The following is a 25,620-nucleotide window of genomic DNA, read 5'->3' on the forward strand; positions in this document are numbered from 1 at the left end:
GTCCTATTTATTTCACATGAGAGCAGGAGTGTTTTTGATAATCCTGGGCTTTGGACAGTCTGGGGGACACACATTTGCAGAATATCCAAGTACAAGGCATCTGTCCAACCTCCTAATTTCGCAGATACAAATTCAAGGCCAGATGGTGCCTGCCCTAGGTCATTTGGCTGGTAGTGGTAGAGACAGGGTCAAAGTCAGGGCTTCACTGTTGGACAACTGAGGCAGAGCCCTGTGGGCCAGGGATGACAGGAAGGACGGACTGATCTCCTGGATTTCTCAATAGGTCTTCTTCTGGATTGGGAAACATGCCAATGAGGAGGAGAAGAAGGCTGCAGCCATCACCGCGCAGGAATACCTCAAGACCCATCCCAGCGGGCGTGACCCCGAGACCCCCATCATTGTGGTGAAGCAGGGATACGAGCCCCCTACCTTCACAGGCTGGTTCCTGGCTTGGGATCCCTTTAAGTGGAGTGTGAGTGGCCTCATCCCAGCATGTCCTTCTCTAGCCCTGCCTGGAGATCAGTGCTGATTCCCGCAGGCCATTCTGTCTCTTTGGGATGTATGACCTGCTGATTTAGAAAGGGGCTAGAAGAGGCTTAGAATAGAAAGTAAGGCTGCACTAAGGCCATTAGGCCTCCTGGTGACAGGGAAGAAGTCTATCAAAAATCAAGGCTAATTACAGTGCCTTGTTTGCACACTACTTTTAGAGCAAAGCTGCTGGATAGTATAGGTAAGAAATGTACTGATTATTTAAATTAAACACAATTCAAAATTCAGTTTGTCACTAGCCACATGTGGCTGTCAGCTACTGTGTTGGGCAGCACAGGTGAGAATGTTCTCATCATTGCAGCAACACGGTGGATCCTCCGTGCCAGCTGAAACATGCTGGTTCTAAAGAATTGACAAATGTCTTCCTGGTGCTAAATTCTTTTTTTTTTTGAGATGGAGTCTCGCTCTGTCACCCAGGCTGGGGTGCAGTGGCCGGATCTCAGCTCACTGCAAGCTCCGCCTCCCGGGTTTACGCCATTCTCCTGCCTCAGCTTCCCGGTAGCTGGAACTACAGGCGCCCGCCACCTCGTCCAGCTAGTTTTTTGTATTTTTTAGTAGAGACGGGGTTTCACCATGTTAGCCAGGATAGTCTCCATCTCCTGACCTCGTGATCCGCCCGTCTCGGCCTCCCAAAGTGCTGGGATTACAGGCTTGAGCCACCGCGCCCGGCCCCTGGTGCTAAATTCTAAGCAAAATGGGTCATGTATGTGGTCCTTACCTGAGGGATGGTGTGCCAAGCTCCCACGGGGCGTTTCCTAAACTGGCCCCACATAGAAGCAAGGGGCAGATCACCAGGATGGAACTCCAGCAAAGGTTTTCTGTAGGAAGAAGGCCAAGGTAGAGTGAAGCCTGGCCTGGTGGCTCTGGGTGCTCTAAATTGTCATAACACATGGGTTTAGGGAAGCAGAAAGCTTAATTTCCTTAAATCTGTTGGTTTGTTTTTTAAATTCTGCAGTTAGATGGGCTGAGTTTAGTTTTTACTCAAGGCAGCATATCAAGATGCCAGGTTTTCTCAGTTCACTTTAGTTATCACCCTTCCCTCACCTCAAGTGTGTGCTGGCTTCTCTCTCAGCCTCATTCACTCATTCATTCATTCAGCATAAGTGTGCTCTAGGATATGGAGATGGGACTCCTCAGAGAGCCATGGTCCCTTCACTCCTCTGTGGCAGGGATCCCTTCTAGGATCTGGGGGGACCCCCGCCCATCCCCAGGAGCCCTGCATTCCCCAGAGCCTACATAACCTAGGCCGGGTTCTCCACACTGCCTGCGGTTCTTGCCCTGGCCCCTGCAGGTGGGAAAAGATCCTCCCCATCCCCAAGTCAGGCTGAGCTGGGACAAATATAGCCTGCCCTGCCCTTTTCTGATCTGGCAGCCCCTCTGGTCCCAACCTCACCACCTAATCTCCTTTTTCGGGGACCCTCCTCCAGCCTCAGCCTGTGTATCCTCTTTCCTTTACCACTAGGCCCCAGACCAGCCTTCTTTCCATTCCTGAGGGAAAACGGCTTCTCATCCATCTTCTCTGCTGAGATCCAGGTCTAATCTGTTATTTACTTTATGTGCAGAACGCCAAATCCTATGAGGACTTGAAGGTGGAGCTTGGCAACTCTAGGGACTGGAGCCAGATCACTGCTGTGAGTCCGGGGCAGGGTGGCTGGGCCTTGCAGTGGCCAGCTGGTGGTCAGACCTGTGGGAGCCAAGAATGCTGCAGAGAAGACACCAGTGTCCTGTGCTTTCCCTCCTATTTCTCCCTACTTCTCATTCTTCTTGCTGTTTAACTCCAGTGCCTCTAGTGGTTTTGTTTCCTCAATTTCCTAGTGAAATGGTTCTCAATTTTTTTTTGAGACACAGTTTCACTCTGCCTCCCAGGCTGGAGTGCAGTGGCAGGATCTCGGCTCACTGCAACCTCTACCTCCCGGGTTCAAGTGATTCTCATGCCTCAACCTCCCAAGTAGCTGGGATTACAGGTGTGTGCTGCCATGCCTGGCTAATTTTTGTATTTTTAGTAGAGACGAGGTTTCACCATGTTGGCCAGGCTGGTCTCAAACTCCTGACCTCAAGTGATCCCCCAGCCTTGGCCTCCCAAAGTGCTGGGATTGCAGGCATGAGCCACGACGCCCGGCCTGGTTCTCAGATTTTTATCATGCATAAAAGTCTGGGAACTGGGGGCAGGGAGTAAGGGGGAAGCATATTAAAATGCAGATTCCAAGGCCCCATTCCCAAATATTCTGGTTTATAGACTAAGAATTGGCACCTAGGAATCTGCATCTTTTAAATCTTATTTTTAAAAGGTAATTTCATGTAGTTAGTCCATGGACTACACTTTGAGAAAGAATGCTGTCTCTACACACCATCACCCTTGGGGTCCCTTCTCTAGGTAGAATAACTACAATTCCTTTGGTCTTTCAGTGAGTTAACAGAAATGTATTTAGGCCGGGCGCAGGGGCTCACGCCTGTAATCTCAGCACTTTGGGAGGCCGAGGAGGGTGGATTGCTTGAGCCCAGGAGTTTGAGACTAGTCTTGGTAACATGGGGAAACCTCATCTTTACAAAAAATAAAAAACAGCCAGGAGTGGTGGTATGTGCCTGTGGTCCCAGCTACTCAGGACGCTGAGGTGGGAGGTTGGTTTGAGCCCAGGAGGCAGAGGTTGCAGTGAGCTGAAATTGTGCCACTGCACTGCAGCCTGGGCAACAGAGTCAGACCCTGTCTCAAAAAAAACTCCTGCCCCTCCGCAGTCCCCCCACCCCCCAAAAAAGGAAATGTATTTAGCCTTTAGGCCTGGGACATGGGAATATGAAATCAAAACCTTTGCTTTGAGAAGTTCACAGGCTTACAGAGGGAACAAGACAGAGCTAACTCTGAGGAATGTGTCCAGAATTCAAGAGTAAGTTCACAAGCACACTGGGGTATAATCAACAGATGGTCAAAACTTACGGCACTCACGAAACCTTTCTTGGTGGACTGACAGTACAGACTGGCACGTATAGATAGGTCAAGGTTAAGTGACTTTATAGATGACAATTTCACAAGAGGTAAGAGAGACAGGGTCACAAATATCCAGGCTAGATCTCAAACTCTGGGGGAAGCCATGGGAAAGTTAATGAATCATTAAAGAAAAGAGTCATTTTTCACCAATGGACTTTGGTCAGAACAGACCACTAAGCTCTATGTTGTGTGTGTGTTTTTTTTTGGCTTTTTTTTTTTTTTTTTTTTTTTGAGGAGTCTCTCTCTGTTGCCCAGGCCGGAGCGCAGTGGCATGATCTCAGTTCACTGCAACCTCCACCTTCCAGGTTCAAATGATTCTCCTACTTCAGCCTCCTGAGTAGCTGGGATTACAGGCGCCCACCACCATGCCTGGCTAAGTTTTGTATTTTCAGTAGAGACGTGGTTTCACCATGTTAGACAGGCTGGTCTTGAATTCCTGACCTCAAGTGATCTATCCACCTCAACCTCCCAAAGTGCTGGGATTACAGGCCTGAGCCACCACGCCCGGCCTATGTTGTGTTCTTATGAGTGTATGTGTGGCAGGGTGGGGTGGGACATGGGAGGCTTCTTGGAAGGTGGTGCCCTAGAGACTTCAGAGAGAAAGGCAGCCTGGGAGGTAGCTGCACACCAGCTAAGTAACCAGTGGTTTCCTTTTCTTTCCTAGGAGGTCACAAGCTCGAAAGTGGACGTGTTCAATGCTAACAGCAACCTCAGTTCTGGGTCTCGGCCCATCTTCCCCCTCGAGCAGCTAGTGAACAAGCCTGTAGAGGAGCTCCCCGAGGGTGTGGATCCCAGCAGGAAGGAGGTAGGTCAGACCCTCAAAGGAGGACAAATAAGTCCATTTGTTGGACCACCATAGTTGACTCCCAGATTTGGCCCTACAGGTGACTAGGTGCTGGGGATGAACAAGACAGATGGGATCCTGCCTTCATACCAGCTTATATTTCAGGAGGAGAGAGATCAGAGAAGCCTGGTTACACTATTATTTAATTTAAGGGTTAAGTGCCAGAAAGTGAAGTACAGGAGCTGTGAAGAGTATTACAAACAGGGCCGGGTGCAGTGGCTCATGCCTGTAATCCTAGCACTTTGGGAGGCTGAGGCGGGTGGATTACCTGAGGTCAGGAGTTTCAGACCAGCCTGACCAATATGGTGAAACTCCATCTCTACTAAAACTGTAACAATTAGCCAGGTGTGGTGGTGTACACCTGTAATCCCAGCTACTCGGGAGGCTGAGTCATGAGAATTGCTTGAACCTGGGAGGTGGAAGTTGCAGTGAGCCAAGATCATGCCACTGCATTCCACCCTGGGCAACAAAGTGAGACTGTCTCAAAAAAAGAAAAAGAAAAAAAGGTATTACAAAGAGGAGCCTGATTTAGAGATTTCCTTCTGAAAGATAAACCGGAATTATTGAGACAAAGTAAGTTAGTTCTGGAGAAGGGACAGCTAACATGAAGCCCAAAGGCAAGGGATAAAAATGGGGGCAAAGCTGTAAGATAGCCAGAGTGGCTGTGGTGTGCAGAGCCAGGGAGGGAGGCAGGGCTGAACTGGCAGTGCCTTCTACCCCAAGTTAAGGATCGTATCATGTATCCTGGCAGTAAAGGGGAGTATCATTATGGTTGAAGTAGCAGAGTGACAGACTTACACTGGGCTGGGCACGGTGGCTCATGCCTGTAATCCCAGCACTTTGAGAGGCCAAGGCATGCGGACCACCTGAGGTCAGGTGTTCGAGACCAGCCTGGCCAACATAGTGAAACCCCAACTCTACTAAAATTACAAAAATAGCCGGGCGTGGTGGCTTGTGCCTATAATCCCAGGTACTTGGGATGCTGAAGCAGGAGAATCACTTGAACCCAGGAGGTGGAGGTTGCAGTGAGCCGAGATTTCACCATTGCACTCCAGCCTGGATGACAAGAGTGAAACTCCGTTTCAAAAAACAAAACAAAAAACTAATAATAATTACAGCTGCTCATTGAACAAAAGCCTGGAAGGTGGCAAGAGCAGCCATAGGAACACCAGTTAGGAGAGACAGCGTAGCTGCTCTCAGGCTGATAGGTAGGTGGGAATCTAGAATAGGTCATGGTGGAGAGAAACATTTAGGAGGTAAAATCAACGATATTTGGTAATTACTGGATAAAGAGTATGAGAGAAGAGAAAATAGCATCATTCTCCACGATAGAAAACTGGATCAGGCTGAGCTTAGTTTAGTGGTAGCTACATCCTTTGAGGTTTAGATACATGTTCAGCGGGCAGGCAATTCAGAGGAACACCAGGGCAGAGATATGAATTTAAGACTCATCAGCACATGGTCCATGCGGTAACTGTGGTTAGCACAGCAAGAAGAGCTTGTTCAAAACACTTTTTTGTGTGCGTGTGAGGAATGGAGTTTGGGGCTGGACACTTTTTTTTAATTTGAGATAGGGTCTCACTCTGTTGCCCAGGCTGGAGTGTTGTTGCAATCATGGCTTACTGCAGCCTCAACTTTCTGGGCTCAAGTGATCCTCCCATCTCAGCCTCCCAAAGTGTTGGAATTACAGGTGTGAGCCACTGCACCCAGCCTAAGAACACATTTCTAATATTCATTCCCACTTCACGAAGATCCAAAATAGGCTGCCAATCTAGCTTAGGGGTATTGAGAGGAGAGATAATATACTCTATATAAGTAAAAAAGTAGTCTTACAAATGAATCAAGGGATCACAGAAGAGAGATACCTAGTTTCTCTCTCAGAACATCAAAGTCTGTTAAGGGTTTCGACTCAATATAAAGTGTTTTGTTCCCAGAGAATTTCAATTCTGCCTTTTACCTTAGAGAGCACATTCCTGTGTTCTCTCCTGGTTCTCTCATCTGTGAGGTTGCTGGAAGGTTAGGAGGCACATGTGTCCTCACTGTAACATTGGGATGATCCCAGTATGATGACAAGGTAAGCCCAGCCCTTGGTACATAGTACTCTACAAATGAAAGCTGTTATTATCTCCTGTTCTATACCTGAGAAAACTGAGATCCAGAGAGATGAAGTGACTTGCCTAACATTACTAGTTAGTTGCAAAGCCAGAGCAAGAACCAGGCCTTTGGAGTCCCACTGTTACCATCACGCCATGGAGCATAAAGGAGGTATTTTTCTTTCTTTCTTTTTTTTTTTTTTTTTTGAGATGGAGTCTTGCTCTGTCGCCCAGGCTGGAGTGCAGTGGCGTGATCTCAGCTAACTGCAACCTCTGTCTCCCAGGTTCAAGTGATTCTCCTGCCTCAGCCTCCAAGTAGGTAGGATTACAGCCACACACCACCACGCTTGTCTAATTTTAGTATTTTTAGTCGAGACAGGGTTTCCCCATGTTAGCCAGGCTGGTCTCAAACTCCTGACCTCAGGTGATCTGCCCGCCTTGGACTCCCAAAGTGCTATTACAAGCATGAGCCACCACGCCTGGCCAATAAAGGGGGTATTTCTAAAGGAGGGCAGCCAATGTTATTGAACCAGAGGATTGATGGAAGGAAGAAATGGATTGCTAATTTTAAATGGACAGACTCAAGACAGCCCCATCATGGTAGAAGCAAAGAAGGCTTAGATTCTTTTTTAAAAATCAGTTTTCTGTAGCGTTTTTTTTTTTTTTTTTTTTTTGAGACGGAGTCTTGCTCTGTCGCCCAGGCTGGAGTGCAGTGGCCGGATCTCAGCTCACTGCAAGCTCCGCCTCCCGGGTTCACGCCATTCTCCTGCCTCAGCCTCCCAAGTAGCTGGGACTACAGGCGCCTGCCACCTCGCCCGGCTAGTGTTTTGTATTTTTTTTTTTTAGTAGAGACGGGGTTTCACCAGGTTAGCCAGGATGGTCTCGATCTCCTGACCTTGCGATCCGCCCATCTCGGCCTCCCAAAGTGCTGGGATTACAGGCTTGAGCCACCGCGCCCGGCCTTTTTTTTTTTTTTTTTTTTTTTGAGACAGAGTCTCTGTTGCCCAGGCTGAAGTGCAGTGGCACAAGCTTGGTTCACTGTAACCTCCACTTCCTGAGTTCAAGCAATTCTCCTGTCTCAGCCTCCTTAGTAGCTTGGGACTACAGGCGCATGCCATCACGCCTGGCTAATTTTTGTATTTTTAGTAGAGATGGGGTTTCACCATATTGGCTAGGCTGGTCTCCAACTCCTGACCTCAGGTGATCCACCTGCCTCTGCCTCCCAAAGTGCTGGGATTACAGGCATGAGATGCTGCACCCGGCCTGTGGCTGATTTTTTTGTTTTGTTTTTTGAGATGGGGTTTCACTCTTGTTGCCCAGGATGGAGTGCAATGGTGTGATCTCGGCTCACTGCAACCTCTGCCTCCCTGGTTCAAGCAATTCTCCTGCCTCAACTTCCCAAGCAGCTGGGATTACAGGCGTGCGCCACCACACCCGGCTAATTTGCTTTTGTATTTTTAGTTGAGACAGGGTTTCACCAGATTGGTCAGGTTGGTCTCAAACTCCTGACCTCAGGTGATCCACTCACCTCAACTTCCCAAAGTGTTGGGATTACAGGCGTGAGCCACTGCATCTGGCCTGCAGCCGACTTTTTTTTCTTTTTTTTTGAGACGGAGTCTCACGCTGTTGCCCAGGCTGGAGTGCAGTGGCGCGATCTCGGCTCACTGCAAGTTTTTTTTTTTTTTTTTTTTTTTGAGACGGAGTCTCGCTCTGTCGCCCAGGCTGGAGTTCAGTGGCGCAATCTCGGCTCACTGCAAGCTCCGCCTCCTGGGTTCACGCCATTCTCCTGCCTCAGCCTCCCGAGTAGCTGGGACTACAGGCGCCTGTCACCACGCCCGGCTAATTTTTTTGTATTTTTAGTAGAGACGGGGTTTCACTGCACTAGCCAGGATGGTCTCAATCTCCTGACCTTGTGATCCACCCGCCGTGGCCTCCCAAAGTGCTGGGATTACAGGTGTGAGCCACCGCACCCGACTACAGCTGATTTTTTTAATCATGGAAGTAGTATACATTCTTGTGGGAGAGCGGAGTTCAGTGTCATGTGGGAGTGTAGGAGAGGTTTTCAGATCTGTCTGCTCCAATCTTGCAAGGTGAGCCAGTGACAACAGTGGGGTGGTGGGTCTGGCTGCAGGCAGAGCAAGATGGTAATCTAAGTATTTGTGCACTGATGAGTAAACAACAGGGAGGCGGATGTGGGCATGGGTGAGGCTGGTAATCAGCTGGCAGGACTGCAGGTTCAGGAACAGGACCAACGGAAAGATACAAGTCCACTAGGATGGGTAGTCCCTGCTATCTAGCCTGAGGGGTCAGAGTCCAGCAGTCCTAACAAAACTGAAGAGCCAGGCTGGACCAGAGACAGCAAAGACCTAGGACATAGCAGCCACAGCTGTGAGGAACCTGGGGGGAGGGTGCTACACACAGATGTGGGGTATGGCAGCTCTTCCCCATCCACTGATCCCCAAATCATTTATATTTATCCTCTTTCTTCCAAAACCAAGTACTCAGCTGAGTGCAGTGGCTCATGCCTGTAATCCCAGGCACTTTGGGAGGCCAAGGCAGGCAGATTGCTTGAGTCCAGGAGTTTGAGACCAGCCTGGGCAATAAAGTGAGACACTGTCTCTACAAAAAAATACAAAAATTAGTCCGGTTGTCCCAGCTACCCAGGAGGGTGTCCCAGCTACCCAGCACCTGTTGTCCCAGCTACCCAGGAGGGTGAGCCCAGGAGATTGGCACTGCAGGTGATCTGTGATAGTCACCACACTCCAGAATGGGTGACAGAGCACGACCCTGTCTCAGCCTCCCCCCCAAAAAACAAAAAGAAGCCCCAAACCAAAACCAAATACTCCCCTACTCTGCCTCGGGGAGTGGGAAAGGCTTCCAGGAAACTTAAGGAGAGAATGCCCAGGGTGGGAGGCAAATCTGACAGGTTAGAAATCTGGAGCATCAGACCCCCCCTGAGGTTGAAATCCATCTATAGGTGTTTACTAAGAAGCTGTTTAATTCAGGGCTCTCTGTGGGAGTCAATAAAATGTTCCCTAGGGCAACTCCATCTTAGCAGAGCAGCCTAAGTATTAAAGGAAACCCACAAGTCTCGCCTCTACACTGTCTACCTCTTGGTGCTTAGAGCAGCAGAGATGAAGGCTGGGAGATGCTGTTTTATAGCAACTTTAATTTGGGACTCTTAACTGAGTGTGCCTTGAGGGTATTTAGCTTGCCTTAAACAGTGTCATTATCATCTTAGTGCTGGGAACAAAAGTCATTTCAGTGAATTCCTTCATCTTATGGCTGAAGACACCCAAAGCTTAGAAAGGTAGTGACTCCCAGTTGTGATTTCCTAGCCAAGAGTAAAAATGTAAAATTGTGCTATCTAATCTTCTGGATCATTCACAGGATGAGAGAAGCTAGTATTACTTGTTTATCCAAATATTTTTTCAACTCAAAAAGCTAGGCAAAATTTAGTTCTGAATTTGTTCTTTGGCCTTCCTAGTGTCTTCTACTGGAATCTTTCCCCCGACCTCAGTTGTACCTTCTGCTGCTACCCTCCCACTCTCTAAGCAAAACCTCCTCCTAAAAAATAATCTGACACATTCACAGAAGAATATAAAAAACTGATGAGGATTAACAAGTTGTCTTTTCTTTTTTTTTGGAGACAGAGTCTCACTGTGTTGCCCAGACTGGAGTGCAGTGGCATGATCTTGGCTCACTGCAGCCTCCGCCTCCCGGGTTCAAGCTATTCTCCTGCCTCAGCCTCCCGAGTAGCTGAGAATACAGGTTCCCACCACCATGCCTGCTAATTTTTTTGTATTTTTAGTAGAGACGCGGTTTCACCATGTTGGCCAGGCTGGTCTCGAACTCATGACCTCAGGTGATCCACCCGCCTAGGCCTCCCAAAGTGCTGGGATTATAGGCATGAGCCACTGCGCCTGGCCAACAAGTTGCCTTTTAACTGGGAACCAAACCTGTAAGCCAAGAGTGATGAAGCTATCCATAATGGTAAAATTGTGGCCAACTGCAAGTGTTAATAGCTTACCTTGCAGGTCTGGGAGTTGAAAGCTGACAAGAGGGCTTTACAGTATACCTGAAACTCAAGGAAGAAGGTCAGCATGGTGCAGTGGAACATATATTGGAATGAGGTGACCTTGACTTTTTTTTTTTGAGACAGAGTCTTGCTCTGTTGCCCAGGCTGGAGTGCAGTGGCGCCATCTCGTTCACTGCAACCTCTGCATCCCAGGTTTAAGCAATTATCCCGCCTCAGCCTCCGGAGCAGCTGGGATTACAGGTGCCTGCCACCACGCCCAGCTAATTTTTGTATTTTTAGTAGAGACAGGGTTTCACCATGTTGGCCAGGCTTGGCTCGAACTCCTGACCTCATGATCCACTTGCCTTGGCCTCCCAAAGTGTTGGGATTACAGGTGTGAGCCAACACGCCGGCCTGACTTTCTTAAACTTTAACTGCATCACCTGAAAATGGGAATATTCAAATCTGCCTCAGTTCCTTTGTAAGTGCCACAGCAGTATATGGAAACTAGATTCCTACTTTGCTCCATCCATTAGGGCTGGAGTGGGTCCTACTTCCCTTGCAGGCAGTCTGTTAACTTGATCCAAAGCAAAGTAGGGCCCAGGAGGGAGACTTCTCCTGAGGGTGACAGTCTTTTGCTAGAAGAGTTGTATGTCCTGTGACAGCAATAAAATGTTTTTTTTGAGACAGGGTCTTGTTCTTTCACCCAGGCTGGAGTACAATGGTACTATCTTGGCTTACTGCAACCTCTGCCACCTGGGCTCAAGTGATCCTGCCACCTCAGCCTCCTGAGTAACTGGGACTATAGATGTGCACCACCATACCTGGCTAATTTTTGAATTTTTTTGGTAGAGACAGGGTTTTACCATGTTGCCCAGGCTAGTCTTGAACTCCTGAACTCAAGCAATCTGCCTGACTTGGCCTCCCAAAGTGCTGGAATTACAGACATGAGCCACCACACCTGGCCCTAATAAAATCTCACATACCCAGACTAGAGCAGATACCCTTATAGGGCTCATCTGCTTGCTTTGTGGGCAGCTTGGATTCACTGTTTAAGTGGAGGTAAATGAGCAACATACTATGTTTTGTGTTTGTGAGATGGAAAACTATCGCCCAGGTTGGAGTGCAGTGGCACAATCTCAGCTCACTGCAACCTCTGCCTCCTGGGTTCAAGCGATTCTCCTGCCTCAGCCTCCAGAGCAGCTGGGATTACAGGTGTGTGCCACCATGCCTGCCTAATTTGTTTTCAGTACACTTTCATATGTAATATTATTTTCATTTTCATAAAAGCAAGTGAAAATTTGCCTTTAAGAAATGTTCCTGGCTGGGGTTGGTGGCTCACGCTTATAATCCCAGCACTTTGGGAGGCCAAGGCGGGTGGATGCTTGAGCTCAGGGGTTCCAGACCTGCCTGGGCAACATGGTAGTGCATGCCTGTGGTCCCAGCTACTCGGGAGGCTGAGATGGGAGGACTGCTTGAGCCCAGGAGGTTGAGGCTAGAGTGAGCTGAGATTGTGTCACTGCACTCCAGCCTGTGTGACAGAGCAAGACGCTGTTTCAAAAAACAAAACAAAAACAAAAAAAACAATGGCTAGGCATGGTGGCTCATGCCTGTAATCCCAGCACTTTGGGAGGTCAAGGTGGGTGGATCACTTGAGGCCAGGAGTTCGAGACCAGCCTGGCCAAAAGGCAAAACCTCATCTCTACTAAAAATACAAAAATTAGCCGGGCGTGGTGCCAGGTGCCTGTAGTCCTAGCTACTCAGGAGGCTGAGGCAGGAGAATTGCTTGAATCTGGGAGGTGGACGTTGCAGTGAGTCAAGATCGTGTGCCACTGCTTTCTAGCCTGGGGAACAGAGTAAGACTCTGTCTTTAAAAAAAAAAAAAAAAAAAAAAAAAAGAAACGTTCCCCATTTAATAGAGAGGAAAACTAAGGCTTGGAAAGAAGAGTCCTAATGCTTATTTGGGCTAATGTGAACTTGACCCTTGTAAAAAGAAGATCTCAATCTACTACACTACTATCTTTTCATTGTTAAAAATTCAGGGATCAGGCCAGGTGTGCTGGCTCACACCTGTAATCCCAGCACTTTGGGAGGCCGAGTAGGGTGGATCACTTGAGGTCAGGAGTTCGAGACCAGCTTGGCCAACATGGTAAAACCCCATCTCTACTAAAAATACAAAGGTTAGCAGGGCATGGTGGTGCATGCCTGTAATCTCAGCTACTTGGGAGGCTGAGGCAGGAGAATCGCTTGAAATCAGGAGGTGGAGGTTGCAGGTTGCAGTGAACTGAGTTCGTGCCACTGCACTCCAGCCTGTGCAACAGAACAAGACACGGTCTGGGAAAAAAAGAAAAAAAAAAAATCCAGGGATAAACCTCTGGAATACCAAAATACCATATTCGCCTCCTCTCCATCCCTTTTCTGGCTCTCCTGACATTGCTTGTGTTTACTCTTCATTTATTTGATTATACACCACATCTATATGACTCATCTGAGCAAACGGCACCTGAGGGTAAGGGAGGAGGAAAGGATATGTGACCTTTGCCCTCTGGTCCCTCTCTTCTAGGAGCACCTGTCCATTGAAGATTTCACTCAGGCCTTTGGGATGACTCCAGCTGCCTTCTCCGCTCTGCCTCGATGGAAGCAACAAAATCTGAAGAAAGAAAAAGGACTATTTTGAGAAGAGGAGCTGTGGTTGTAAAGCAGTACCCTACCCTGATTGTGGGGTCTCATTTTCTCACTGATATTAGTCCTACACCAATTGAAGTGAAAATTTGCAGTTAAAGTTTGTGCCTATGAGCACAAACTTCTGTGGCAAATGCCACTTTTGTTTAATAATGTACCTATTCCTTCAGAAAGATGATTCCCCAAAAGGAGCCTATGGTCCTCATTTCAACTTCTAAGAAGGTCGCTAGATTGTTTCTATCCTGAGGTATTGCATCATTTTTAATACTCCTGTTCTAGAGTCTTCTCTTCTTAGAAGAGTACAAACACTCCATGGAACATTAGAGTTCTGAGGCACTACCCTACCTAGCTTGTCCTCTATCATGACTCATTTTTATCTATGGCAGGTAGGCTGAAGCATTTTGCAGGTTTACATCTTCCCCAGAGTAACAGCTTTTCCTTTTCACATTTACTTTCCTTACTGCCTTACTCAGTGGGTAAGTTAAAGGGTTGAAGGAGAGTTGAATGGTCCACAAGACTACCCTCTAGGAGGTTTCACAAATACCAAACAGTACTGTGAGAGCAGCACATCCACTGGGGCTAGGCTTGAGACCTAAAGGCAAGTAAGAAATGCATATGCTATTTCACTTCTTCTCCCAACCCTTAATAATAAGGCAAAGGAAGAGCCTAGTGAAGGCCAATGCTAGGTTTACAAACTTACCCAGAAGCCTCCGCAAAGCTTCACAGGCTCCTCAGATGAAAATAACAATAATCAATGGGGACTACGGCCAAACACTGGTTTGCCATTCTGTAACAACGCTGCAAGGAAGTCCATGTCAGAAAGCCAACAGAAGGTGATTTCCACAACTTTGAATAGGTTGTTATAAGTATCAGCAAGAATGTGTCCTTTTCAGAAATAACAGTCAAATCAACAGAAGGTTAATAAAGGCTTTAATTTCATACACACAAAAAAACTCTATGCATAATTTAAAAAGGAAACAAAAACAAAAACCGTAAAGGATACAGAGGAACAGTTCTGCTAAAACACAGATAAAAGTGCCGCTCCATACAAAACATAAAGAATCAGAATCAGAAGTCACTCTGAACATAAAGAAAAAAAATCATCTCACAAATAATGTGGCCACAGCTGCCAGAAAACCTGGTAGTGGCTCAATTAGGCAAAGTGTACGAATCTCATTTTTGTTTTTCTCTCCTTAAATGTAAAGAAACAACGATGACAATAGGCCAGACAAATTAGGGAGGGAAGGATAAGCTCAAAGGGAGGGAAACCTGGGGACAGGAGGTGTGCACACCCACACGTGGTCTCACTCTTCACACAGGCCCACTATTTTTGAAGACCAGTTTCTGGTGTCTGACTGGACAAACCTGGATCCTGGTCCAGACTCTCACCCTCTCTATTCTTATGCCAATGGACATACCTATACTTTGAACTTCTATACTTTTAAGAAAAGTCCAATGTTACAAAATCAAATGCTTATATTCAGCCTGGCACACTTTTTAAATAAAAACTCCATACACCTCAGACATAGCACACATGGAGACAACTTACTATTGTGTGTAAGTATGATACAATGAATGAGACTGCCTGAAGTCTAGTAATCAAAGCATGCCATAAGGTGAATGATTGTGGTGAAACACAGCAAAATAACTGTCACAAAACTTTCAAGGCCTAACAAACTAGAATTTTCCAATAAAATATATATATTTTTTTCAGATGTTAATAAGACATATCAGTAGAGACAAAATTAGAATTTTGAAGTAATGCAATAAAAAGAGGAGGGCAGAAGTCTATTTAGTTTTTGCATACACTTGCAAAAGTGCAATACTCAGTATAAAGCAAAATGGGGAGGAAAAAAACATTCATCCATTTTATTGGAACAGTTCTATGTGACTTGCATCTGGTGTTGGGTTGTTGATTTTTCTAAAAATCCACATGTACTTGGAGATCCAGCTCTGTTTCCTCCCCCACTGCCCGTTTAAAACAAAAGACCACCTTGGGGGGTCAATTAAATTAAAAAGGCCCTCCACCCCCACAAAATGGGATAACTAAGAGTATCCACTGCAATCATTTCAGAGGACAGAGAAGGAAAATATTTTTATTTGCTTTAATATAACCTCTTTTCAGTAGACCACAAATGAGTTTCCAAACTACTTTTTTTCTCTCTTTAATTTAGGTGTTTGCAGATAATTTTCATTATACAACTATATCTGTAGCTGTACATGTGTATAGTTACATAATGGTAACTATACACGATATAGAAGAATCAGTAAATTCATGGATTATTTTACTGAGGTTTTATATTTTAAAGCCTGTTTCAGAATTTTACACTTGATCAAGGAGAAAAATAAATGTGTAGTCTAACATTTGCTTTCTGGAGTTAATTAACTGATCTGTAAGTACCACTGCATATGTCTTAAAATGTAAACATATTTACATTTGTTGTATTTGTTATTGAGCCTTTAAAGTTAGGCCCAGAATGAACAGACCATAGCAAGTAAACAAATAATTTTTAGAATCAAAGTATTAACAAAAGACCAATTCATGGATTTGCTTATTCTATCCTGCTGAGACAAAACTCCTGAGTGTGCACACACATGTGAATACATCCCTATGAAACAGTCTATCTTCTCATAGGCTTAAATTGTAGTCATGGCTATTAAAGAAATTAACAGCATCCAGCCACATGCAACTTTCCAACCTTCAGTACTATTAGGGGATTAAAATAAACAAATATGAAGTTTAGTTTATTTTTCCCTTAAAATTCCAACAAAGATCAAAATGCTGTATCTAGAACTAATTGCCATCAAGTTCCAATTCAATGTCATTTAAAGTAATGTAACCACACATTTGGTATTTTCAATAGGAAGGTTAATTAGGTATTGTGCAAACTGCCTGCAACGGAAGCACTCAGTCCTTATCTAACTTGTCCCTTCCTGGCCCCAACATGCTAACTGCCCTATCCCCAATTCTGGGCAAACTGATAACAATGTGCAAAAAATAATATATTATCTATTTATAATTTTAAAATATATACAGCCAGCTCAAAAAAAACAACAAGCCCCATCAACATAGTCCAGCTGAAATCTCCATTGGTAGTCAAAGAAATAGATTAAAGGAGTAAAGGAAGGAGAAGGCTGACAGGGCCACAAGAATGGACAGACATCAAGTAAAATTTGAGTCCCAAACATGCAAGTACATGAGCAGTGAGATAACTTATATATTCCCATAACCTATTTCAACAACTCCTGCCCAAGACATGAGATCAAATCAGGTTTCTGAGGTAAGTGTACTTCTAAACCATACACACATGAAAGCTATGAAAGCAATTCAAATGAGGCTGCTTCATGAGGCAATCTAGACTTATGGCATTATTTCTATTTTTCTCCATGTTTTAACGCAGCCTGCACTTTAAATCTTTCCCAATAATTTTTAACAGTGCCTCTCAAATGCAAAGACAGGTAAAATAATTAATAACTAGCCAAAGAATTTTATCACCACTTCACTCATTTATAAGAAAACCAATTATTTCCAAGCAAAATCAAACCAAACTAAAGAGTCTCCTGGTAGAAATGAAACAAAATTTTAAAGCTAGTTTTAAAACAAATATTTTCCTCTGCTCTAAACTACTCTGGCATTTTCTACCACTCTACCATTTTGGAACATTCATTACAATAATGTATATAGGTAGATGGTAGGAGGCAAAGCATTTATCAGTAGTTAAGCAAAACTGGTGAGGCCATTTATAATTCAAAGAATCAAAACTTAGAATAGGTTACTATATTAGAATACATCCAAGTTCCAAGAGTAGGGCTGGAGCTCTCTTAAGGCAATCTTTCAGAAAATATGTTGCATCTTCTGTGATGATGATTTGTGTTTTTTTTTTTTTTTTTTTTTTGAGACTGAGTCTGGCTCTGTCGCCCAGGCTGGAGTACAGTGGCCGGATCTCAGCTCACTGCAAGCTCCGCCTCCCGGGTTTACGCCATTCTCCTGCCTCAGCCTCCGGAGTAGCTGGGACCACAGGCGCCCGCCACCTCACCCGGCTAGTTTTTTGTATTTTTTAGTAGAGACGGGGTTTCACCGTGTTAGCCAGGATGGTCTCGATCTCCTGACCTTGTGATCCACCCGTCTCAGCCTCCCAAAGTGCTGGGATTACAGGCTTGAGCCACCGTGCCCGGCTTGTGTGTTTTTTTTCTTTTCTTTTTCTTTTTTTTAATGAGATGGAGTCTCACTGTCACGCAGGCTGCAGTGCAATGATGTGATCTCGGCTCACTGCAACCTCTGCCTCCTGGGTTCAAGCGATTCTCTCAAGTGATGGTGGGTTTTAAAATGTTTTTTCCTTCTGAAAACCTGATATGGTTTGTCCCTACCTCTGAGAACTAAAGAATAATCTCTTGTTTATAATAAAAGAAAAATCATGAAAGAATACAACGATGGTTTCCTTTTGCTACACTTAACTCTGTGTGATCCTAATGACATCTGGGCTCACAAAATTATTTTGTGGACAGAATTCCATCCTCAAAAGAATTCTTTATATGGTTTCATAAGCTGCTTAACCAAGCTGATTATGTCAGCTAAGTGACTAGCATAGCACTTAATGTTGCCACTCTACTTTGCCTCAACTCAGAGCACCTAAAAAGTAGATAATTACGCACCTTTGTTATTTTTTAGTTCTTGGGATTACCTAAGCGAATCACATTTTAATTGCAATCCTATTTTAAAGGCAAAGCCAGACAGTAAATGGTTAAATGCCCAAGGTTTGTCCTATAGCTCAAGTACTTAATTTCATACTTGCAATAGGGCTTTTAGCTTTAGTGGTCCAGAATTTTAGCTTTATCAGAAGAACACTCTTCTAATCCTCCCTATATTTGAGAGACAGAGATGCTAGCATTCTTCCTTATCCCTAAGTATTCCTGCTGGGGAGTCCCAATTGGAGAAATATCTTTCTACCTGTTTAAAGTTTTGGTTGCAATCCATTAGGGTAATGCTGCTCCATGGCAGAATGACAAAAAAAGAAAAAAGATTCTATCTTTACCACCAAAATAATGATGATGATATATGATGAACATACTGTGTGAAGAAATCTCCTTAGAGAGAGCAAAGTATATGAGGAATATCAAATGTGGGACTGTAACATATTCCAAAGCACCAACAATCCATTTCTTGGGACTGCATGTAAACAGCAAAGACATCACAAATTCATGAAATTTGCATACAACAACAACAAAAAAAACAGCTCCTCAAGTCAGGTGACAGCAATGCCCCTCTCTTGCAAAGAGAACAAACTGTCATTAGTGTAACATGAAGAGCTGGCTTTCCAGTGAACTTTACTAATAAGGAAACACACAAAAGGTTACAGACTTGAGTGAAACTACTCAAGGAACATAAAAGTTAAAAGCCAACTGATAAGTACATCTTCACACATTTCTCAGGTGAATGGACTCTTTGACACCTTCATTTCTTCTCCAAACTGCTGTGCTATTAATTTTGAGCAGGCATATTCTGGGGGCTCATCCTAACTCTTTAAGGCTCCATTCATCCTGTGTGTGTGTGTGTGTGTGTGTGTGTGTGTGTGTGTATACACACACACACACAGATATATATTTACAACATGTATTCCTAAGACAAAAGGAAGTGCCACTCTTATAGGAGAAAAAGAGGATAATCAGCTACAGATGTGAGACCAAAATTTCCATAAAATAGCATGGAGCATTCTATGTAACTCCCATTTTTGTCTTTTGGTTTGGCCCTGAGCTGTTTGTTGCTCCCGCATCAAGCAGAATTCCAAATTCTCCTTCAGCAGAGGAAAGGTGAGGTGGGCAGCAGTAAGAATATGCAGCGCACACTGCCAACCCAGGAGTTTGTTCCTCACGAGGCTTGACGGGTAGTCTTCCCCACTTCCATGCTAAGTGACTGAGAGTTCTTTTCTGTTTCCAGCAGCTCATCAAAGATCTCCCTTATGATAAAACAAGCAAAAAATAAAACAGGAAATTTAGTAAGTAGAAACAAAGAACAGGCAGGAGAAAAAGTAAAATAAAATTTATACAGATAAGACCTTTACAGGCCGGGCACGGTGGCTCAAGCCTGTAATCCCAGCACTTTGGGAGGCCGAGACGGGCGGATCACAAGGTCAGGAGATCAAGACCAGCCTGGCTAAATACGGTGAAACCCCGTCTCTACTAAAAAATACAAAAAAAACTAGCCGGGTGAGGTGGCGGGCGACTGTAGTCCCAGCTACTCGGGAGGCTGAGGCAGGAGAATGGCATAGACCCGGGAGGCGGAGCTTGCAGTGAGCTGAGATCCGGCCACTGCACTCCAGTCTGGGCGACAGAGCGAGACTCCGTCTCAAAAAAAAAAAAAAAAAAAAAAAAGACCTTTACAATTCCATTTCATGCCTGTATTTTATTAAAAAAGCAGTTCACTCATTTGATCTTAACCCTTTGAATGCTGATTTTTAAGAATAGAGGGGAACTGACAATAGTTAGCTTTAATGAACATGCTAGGTAATTCCCATCCATATAAATCAGATCTTCTAGCTGATAAAACTGGATGACCAAAAAGATTTATGACAGGACATTTTCTATCATAAAACAAATTATCCAAACTTCCATACCTAGATACTACTGTGTAATAAGCAATTAATGCTGAGTTATGAGAGAAAATATTCTGGACTTACAGGGAAATATCAAGAGACAGACCCTAACCAAAGATAACAAAAACCAAAAATTTTCAACCAATCAACTGATGGGAACATTTTATCCTCAAAGGAAAAAAAACAAAAAACAAAACAAACAAACAAACAAAAAAACAACAAAGAAAAGAGTTCAGGTGATTTTTAACTCATTATTTGGCAAAGTTTCTTACTTGTGCATATAAAAGAAGATGTAGCCACTCCGATCTCGATCACTCTGCACAGCAGCCTCTTGGATTTTTGATACCTCCAGGTCATTGTAAGTAAACCACGCTTGCTTTTTAATGTCATACACATCACTAATGTAATGACCTGAAACAAATAACATCTTAAAATCAAGGTTTTTAAAAACACACCGAAGCCGGGTGTCATGGCTCCCGCCTGTAATCCCAGCACTTTGGGAGGTTGAGGCAGGCGATCACAAGATCAGGAGTTCGAGACCAGCCTGACCAACATGGTGAAGCCCCATCTCTATTAAAAATACAAAAATTAGCCGGGCATGCTGGCATGTGCCTGTAGTCCCAGCTACTCAGGAGGCTGAGGCAGGAGAACTGTGTGAACCCAGGAGGTGGAGGCTGCAGTGAGCCGAGATAGCACCACTGCACTCCAGCCTGGGAGACAGGGCGAGACGCTGTCTCAAAAAATAAACAAATAAAAAATAAAAACACACTGAATTTATCTCAGGTGCAGGAAGTTTGAGAAAGAGAAAAAAAACTACCACATTCAACTTATCCTCAACACTGTGTCTAAAACCTATTGAAAAAACATACAGGCCAGGCACAGTGGCTCACTCCTGTAATCCCAGCACTTTGGGAGGCCAAGGCAGGAGGACTGCTTGAGGCCAGGAGTTTGAAACCAGCTTAGGCAACAAAGCAAGAACCTGTCCATCCAAAAAATTAAAAAAAATTGGTCAGGTGTGGTGGCATGCACGTGTAGTCTCAGCTACTCAGCAGGCTGAGGCAGGAGGATCTCTTGAGCTCCTGAGCCCAGGAATTCAATGCTGCAATGAGCTAATGATGGTGCCACTGCACTCCAGCTTGGTGACAGAGTGAGACCCTGTCTCTTGGAAAAAAAAAAAAAAGAAAAGAAAAGAAAATAAGAAAAAAATATTTTTATATACACAGAGAATTAAGGAGGCATATGCTACACTGGGACACCATTTTTGATTAATGTATTTTGTTCAGGGGAATTTAGGTCACTTATGAATAGAAAAATCAAAACAGTTACACCTATTAACACAATTCACACTGAGTGTGATTAAAGTAGATTTCAAAGATTTTCTTGAAAAACTTACACTTCATGGGCTGGGCATGGTGGCTCATGTCCGTAATCCCAGCACTTTGGGAGGCCAAGGTGGGTGGATCTCTTGATCCCAGGAGTTCAAGACCAGCCTGGCCAACATGGTGAAACCCCATCTCTACTAAAAATGCAAAAATTAGCTGGGCCTGGTGGTGCATGCCTGTAATGCCAGCTACTTGGGAGGCTGAGACAGCAGAATCACTTGGACCCAGGAGGTAGAGGCTGCAGTGAGCTGAGATTGTGCCACTGCACTCCATCCTGGGTGACAGAGTGAGACTGGATCTCAAAAAAAAAAAAGAAAAGAAAAAAGAAAAACATACCTCACAAAGCTAGGCAAAGAGCAATGTAATAAGGAGCAAATGCTGACTAGTTCATTGATAAAATGCTGAAATCATGATGGCTATTCACCTGAAGAAGAAGTGCTACCAATGTGACTGACAACACTGATGAGCCGGTAGGAATGAGGCAGACTTCCTGTCTGGAAAACAGAAGTGGGTATAACTTTTAAGTCTTCATTTGAATAAAAGCAAAACACTGAATATAAATTTATTATTAAAGCTGACATGGCTAAGCTTCGGTGTGTGGCATAGTAAGAATCAATTAAAAAATCTGTTCATACCCTTTGACCCAAGAATTCCACCCCCAACTAAGAATTTATTCTAAGGAAGTAAGTCAAAAGAAAGAGTATATGTATCGAATTATTTACTGTGGCATTATCTAGTGAAAAGTTGGAACTAACAATATACCCAATAATAGCTGACTGGTTAGTATCTCAATTCAATATAATACTATTCAGTGAAAGGCCGGGCGTGGTGGCTCAAGCCTGTAATCCTAGCACTTTGGGAGGCCGAGATGGGCAGATCACGAAGTCAGGAGATCGAGACCATCCTGGCTAACACGGTGAAACCCCGTCTCTACTAAAAAATACAAAAAACTAGCCGGGCGAGGTGGCGGGCGCCTGTAGTCCCAGCTACTCGGGAGGCTGAGGCAGGAGAATGGCGTAAACCCAGGAGGCGGAGCTTGCAGTGAGCTGAGATCCGGCCACTCTACTCCGGCCTGGGCGACAGAGCAAGACACCGTCTCAAAAAAAAAAAAAAAAAAAAATTAATATTCAGTGATATAAAAAAACTACATGGATCAGGAATATGTTAACCTTTTTTCCAAACCCATATGAATGCAAACAGTAACTATAGCTCTATTAAAAACAGTTACGTTAAGAGTTAGGCATTGGACAAGAGAACGAAAATATTAAAAAGAGTTGCTATGTTGCTGTAGGGATCAGAGTGAACTTTTGTATTTTAAAAAATACGATTAAAATATTTTTGGTAAAGTAAAGCAAAACTGAAAAGTGATATTCACGCACTACAGAGAGCACTATAACGTAAAATTTGGGGAAGGAAGGCCGAGCATGGTAGCTCACGCCTGTAATCCCAGCACTTTGGGAGGCTGAGGCGGGTGGATCACGAGGTCAGGAGATCAAGACCATTCTGGCCACCATGATGAAACCCTGTCTCTACTAAAAAAACACAAAAAATTAGCTGGGTGTGGTGGCAGGTGCCTGTAGTCCCAGCTACCCAGGAGGCTGAGGCAGGAGAATGGCGTGAACCCGGGCGGTGGAGCTTGCAGTGAGCCAAGATTGGGCCACTGCACTCCAGACTGGGTGACAGAGCAAGACTCCGTCTCAAAAAAAAAAAAAAAAAAAAAAAAAAAAAAAAAAAAATCGGGGAAGGAATATGGCTATATGTAAACCAGAAATTTAAAATGTTCATAAACTTTAATTTAGTAATTTACTTCTGGAGAATACAAAAGAAGAAATTCTAAAATATAGAAAACGAACGCGTGAGCCAAGAGCACATGCCACTGCACTCCAGCCTGGGTGACAGACAGACCTTGCCTTAAAAAAAAAAACAAAAAACAAAAAACTGTGTTTGGCTAGGTACAGTGGCTCAGACCTGTAATCCCAATACTTTGGGAGGCAGAGATGGGTGGATCCCTTAAGGCCAAGAATTCCAGACTGGCCTAGCCAACATGGTGAAACTGCATCTCTACTGAAAATACAAAAATTAGCCAGGCATAGTGGCTCATGCCTGCAATCCCAGCTACTCAGGTGGCTGAGGCACGAGAATCGCTTTAGCCCAGGAGGTGGAGGAAGTTGCAGTGAGCTGAGATTGTGTCACTGCACTCCAGTCTGGGTGACAGAGCGAGACTGTCTCAAAAAAATTAAAAAATAAAATAAAATAAGGAAAATGCTATAAGCATACAGTTTCCCAACTTATTATCATAGTGAAAAATTACAAATAACTTAGACAAATACTCAATGTTAGCTAAAAATTAAATAGGATATTCATTTGAGTCAATATTGTACAGGCATTAAAAATAAGCTTATAAATAACTACCCTTCAACAAACAGGATAACCTGGGTGCGGCAGTGTGTGCCTCTAGTCCCAGTCATTTGGAAGCCTGAGACAGGAAAATCCCTTGAGCCCAGGAGTTTGAAGCCAGCCTGGGCAACACAGTGAGACTCTGTCTCTAGAACAAAAAAAAAACCGAATGAAATAAAAACTATACTTATGACTTTTAAAAAAGCATACATGGAGGTGAGAATAACAAAGAAATATGTCAAAGTGTTGATAGTAATTGTGTTAGGATGGTAGGATCCTGGATAATCAAAATTTGAGGGGAAAAAGCAATTATTTAAGGGAGAAAAAAGGGTTAAAAAAAAAAAAGAGTTCAATGTGCCCTAATTAACATCACCAATTCAACAGTTTTCAGTGCGCAACAACCGTTTTTGGTATTTAACTATAAAGATGATAGTTATTCAGTGTAACTAAAGGTAATTTTTTTTTCCCCCCCGAGATGGAGTTTTGCTCTTGTTGCCCAGGCTGAAGTACAATGGCACAATCTTGGTTCACTGCAACCTCTGCCTCCCAGGTTCAGGCGATACTCCTGCCTCAGCCTCCCAAGTAGCTGGGATTACAGGCATGTGTCACCACACCTGGCAAAATTTTTGCATTTTTAGTAGAGACGGGGTTTCACCATGTTGGTAAGGCTGGTCTCGAACTCCTGACCTCAGGTGATCCACCTGCCCCAGCTTCCCAAAGTGCTGGGATTACAGGCATGAGTCACCACGCCTGGCCAACTAAAGGTAATTTAATACACACATGCCTTTACTGAGTTCTTACCTAACATGCATACAAAGTGGTCAGGATGTATCCCTGTTTTTTTCTGTTGTTGTTTTGAATCTTGCATGTGAAAAATGAACAGCAAATGACAAGAGAAAATGAGACCATGTAATGGCTACTGCAAGGGCCAAAATGAACCTGCAATGGACACTGAAAGTGGGACCTTTGAAGTAAAGAGCAGGAGGAGTGACACTGAATCTGACCAACTGTCCTCAGGGATGAAAACAATTACCTCAGCATTTCTTTTCAGTTCCTCAGCTTCAGCTTCTGTGTACTCCATATCAAAAACATCCTCATTTCCAGAGTCCTCGTCAGAACCCAATGCATCCACAAAGGAGTTGTTAAACTCTGAAGAATACAAAGACAAAATCTTATAAAAGTTCTTGGAATAGACTGGACACGGTGGCTCAGGCCTGTAATCCCAGCACTTTGGGAGGCTGAGACAGGTGGATCACCTGAGGTCAGGAGTTCGAGACCAGCCTGACCAACATGGTGAAACCCCGTCTCTACTAAAAATACAAAAAAAAAAAAAAAAAAAGGCCGGGCGCGGTGGCTCAAGCCTGTAATCCCAGCACTTTGGGAGGCCGAGACGGGCGGATCACGAGGTCAGGAGATCGAGACCATCCTGGCTAACACAGTGAAACCCCGTCTCTACTAAAAATACAAAAAACTAGCCGGGCGAGGTGGCAGGCGCCTGTAGTTCCAGCTACTTGGGAGGCTGAGGCAGGAGAATGGCGTGAACCCGGGAGGCGGAGCTTGCGGTGAGCTGAGATCCGGCCACTGCACTCCAGCCTGGGTGACAGAGCGAGACTCCGTCTCAAAAAAAAAAAAAAAAAAAAAGAAAAAAAATTAGCTGGGAGCGGTGGCTAATGCCTGTAATCCCACCTACTTGGGAGGCTGAGGCAGGAGAGTCTCTTGAACCCGGGAGGCAGAGGTTGCAGTGACCTGAGATTGCGCCATTGCACTCCAGCCTGAGCAACAAGAGCAAAACTCTGTCTCAAAAAAAAAAAAATTCTTGGAATAGACATAAGAGATATAATTAGAAAGATAAAACAGCTTGAGGTACACATTTTATCATTCTAAGAAAACATAAAACATAAGAGGGTCCAACACGCTCAGCCCACCGTGGGGAACACGGGAGACATGTGTATCTGTAAAAGAAACGCTCTTTTTCTTTTAAATATATTTATATGATAAAGGGATCTAACCCTCATAAGAAAGGCATAAAATTAGAAAAGAATATAATTTTACATATAATCCAATTTCACTAAATTCTATATA

At 44.4% G+C, this 25,620-nt stretch overlaps 2 protein-coding genes across 6 annotated transcripts in view; one reads left to right on the forward strand and one right to left on the reverse strand.

The window, feature by feature from the left end:
* Positions 1–14,122, forward strand: part of VIL1 (villin 1) — a 32,643-nt gene extending 18,521 nt beyond the window's left edge. The window contains exons 17-20 of the mRNA XM_005574282.5: positions 284–472; positions 2,112–2,180; positions 4,197–4,337; positions 13,051–14,122. Of these exons, the coding sequence (XP_005574339.3) occupies positions 284–472; positions 2,112–2,180; positions 4,197–4,337; positions 13,051–13,164 (513 nt within the window). The 3' untranslated portion in view covers positions 13,165–14,122. The remainder of the gene's footprint in view (positions 1–283; positions 473–2,111; positions 2,181–4,196; positions 4,338–13,050) is intronic.
* Positions 14,123–18,478: 4,356 nt separating this feature from the next.
* Positions 18,479–25,620, reverse strand: part of USP37 (ubiquitin specific peptidase 37) — a 121,260-nt gene continuing 114,118 nt past the window's right edge. For all 5 annotated transcript variants that reach the window (XM_074010123.1, XM_045367711.3, XM_045367708.3 and 2 more), the window contains 4 exons: positions 24,572–24,687; positions 21,566–21,635; positions 20,032–20,170; positions 18,479–19,123 (listed from right to left, as the gene is read on the reverse strand). In XM_074010123.1, coding sequence (XP_073866224.1) covers positions 19,036–19,123; positions 20,032–20,170; positions 21,566–21,635; positions 24,572–24,687 — 413 coding nt within the window. In that variant the 3' untranslated portion in view covers positions 18,479–19,035. The remainder of the gene's footprint in view (positions 19,124–20,031; positions 20,171–21,565; positions 21,636–24,571; positions 24,688–25,620) is intronic.

The sequence above is a fragment of the Macaca fascicularis genome, chromosome 12 (genome assembly GCF_037993035.2).
Source record: "Macaca fascicularis isolate 582-1 chromosome 12, T2T-MFA8v1.1".
Lineage (NCBI taxonomy): Eukaryota > Metazoa > Chordata > Mammalia > Primates > Cercopithecidae > Macaca > Macaca fascicularis.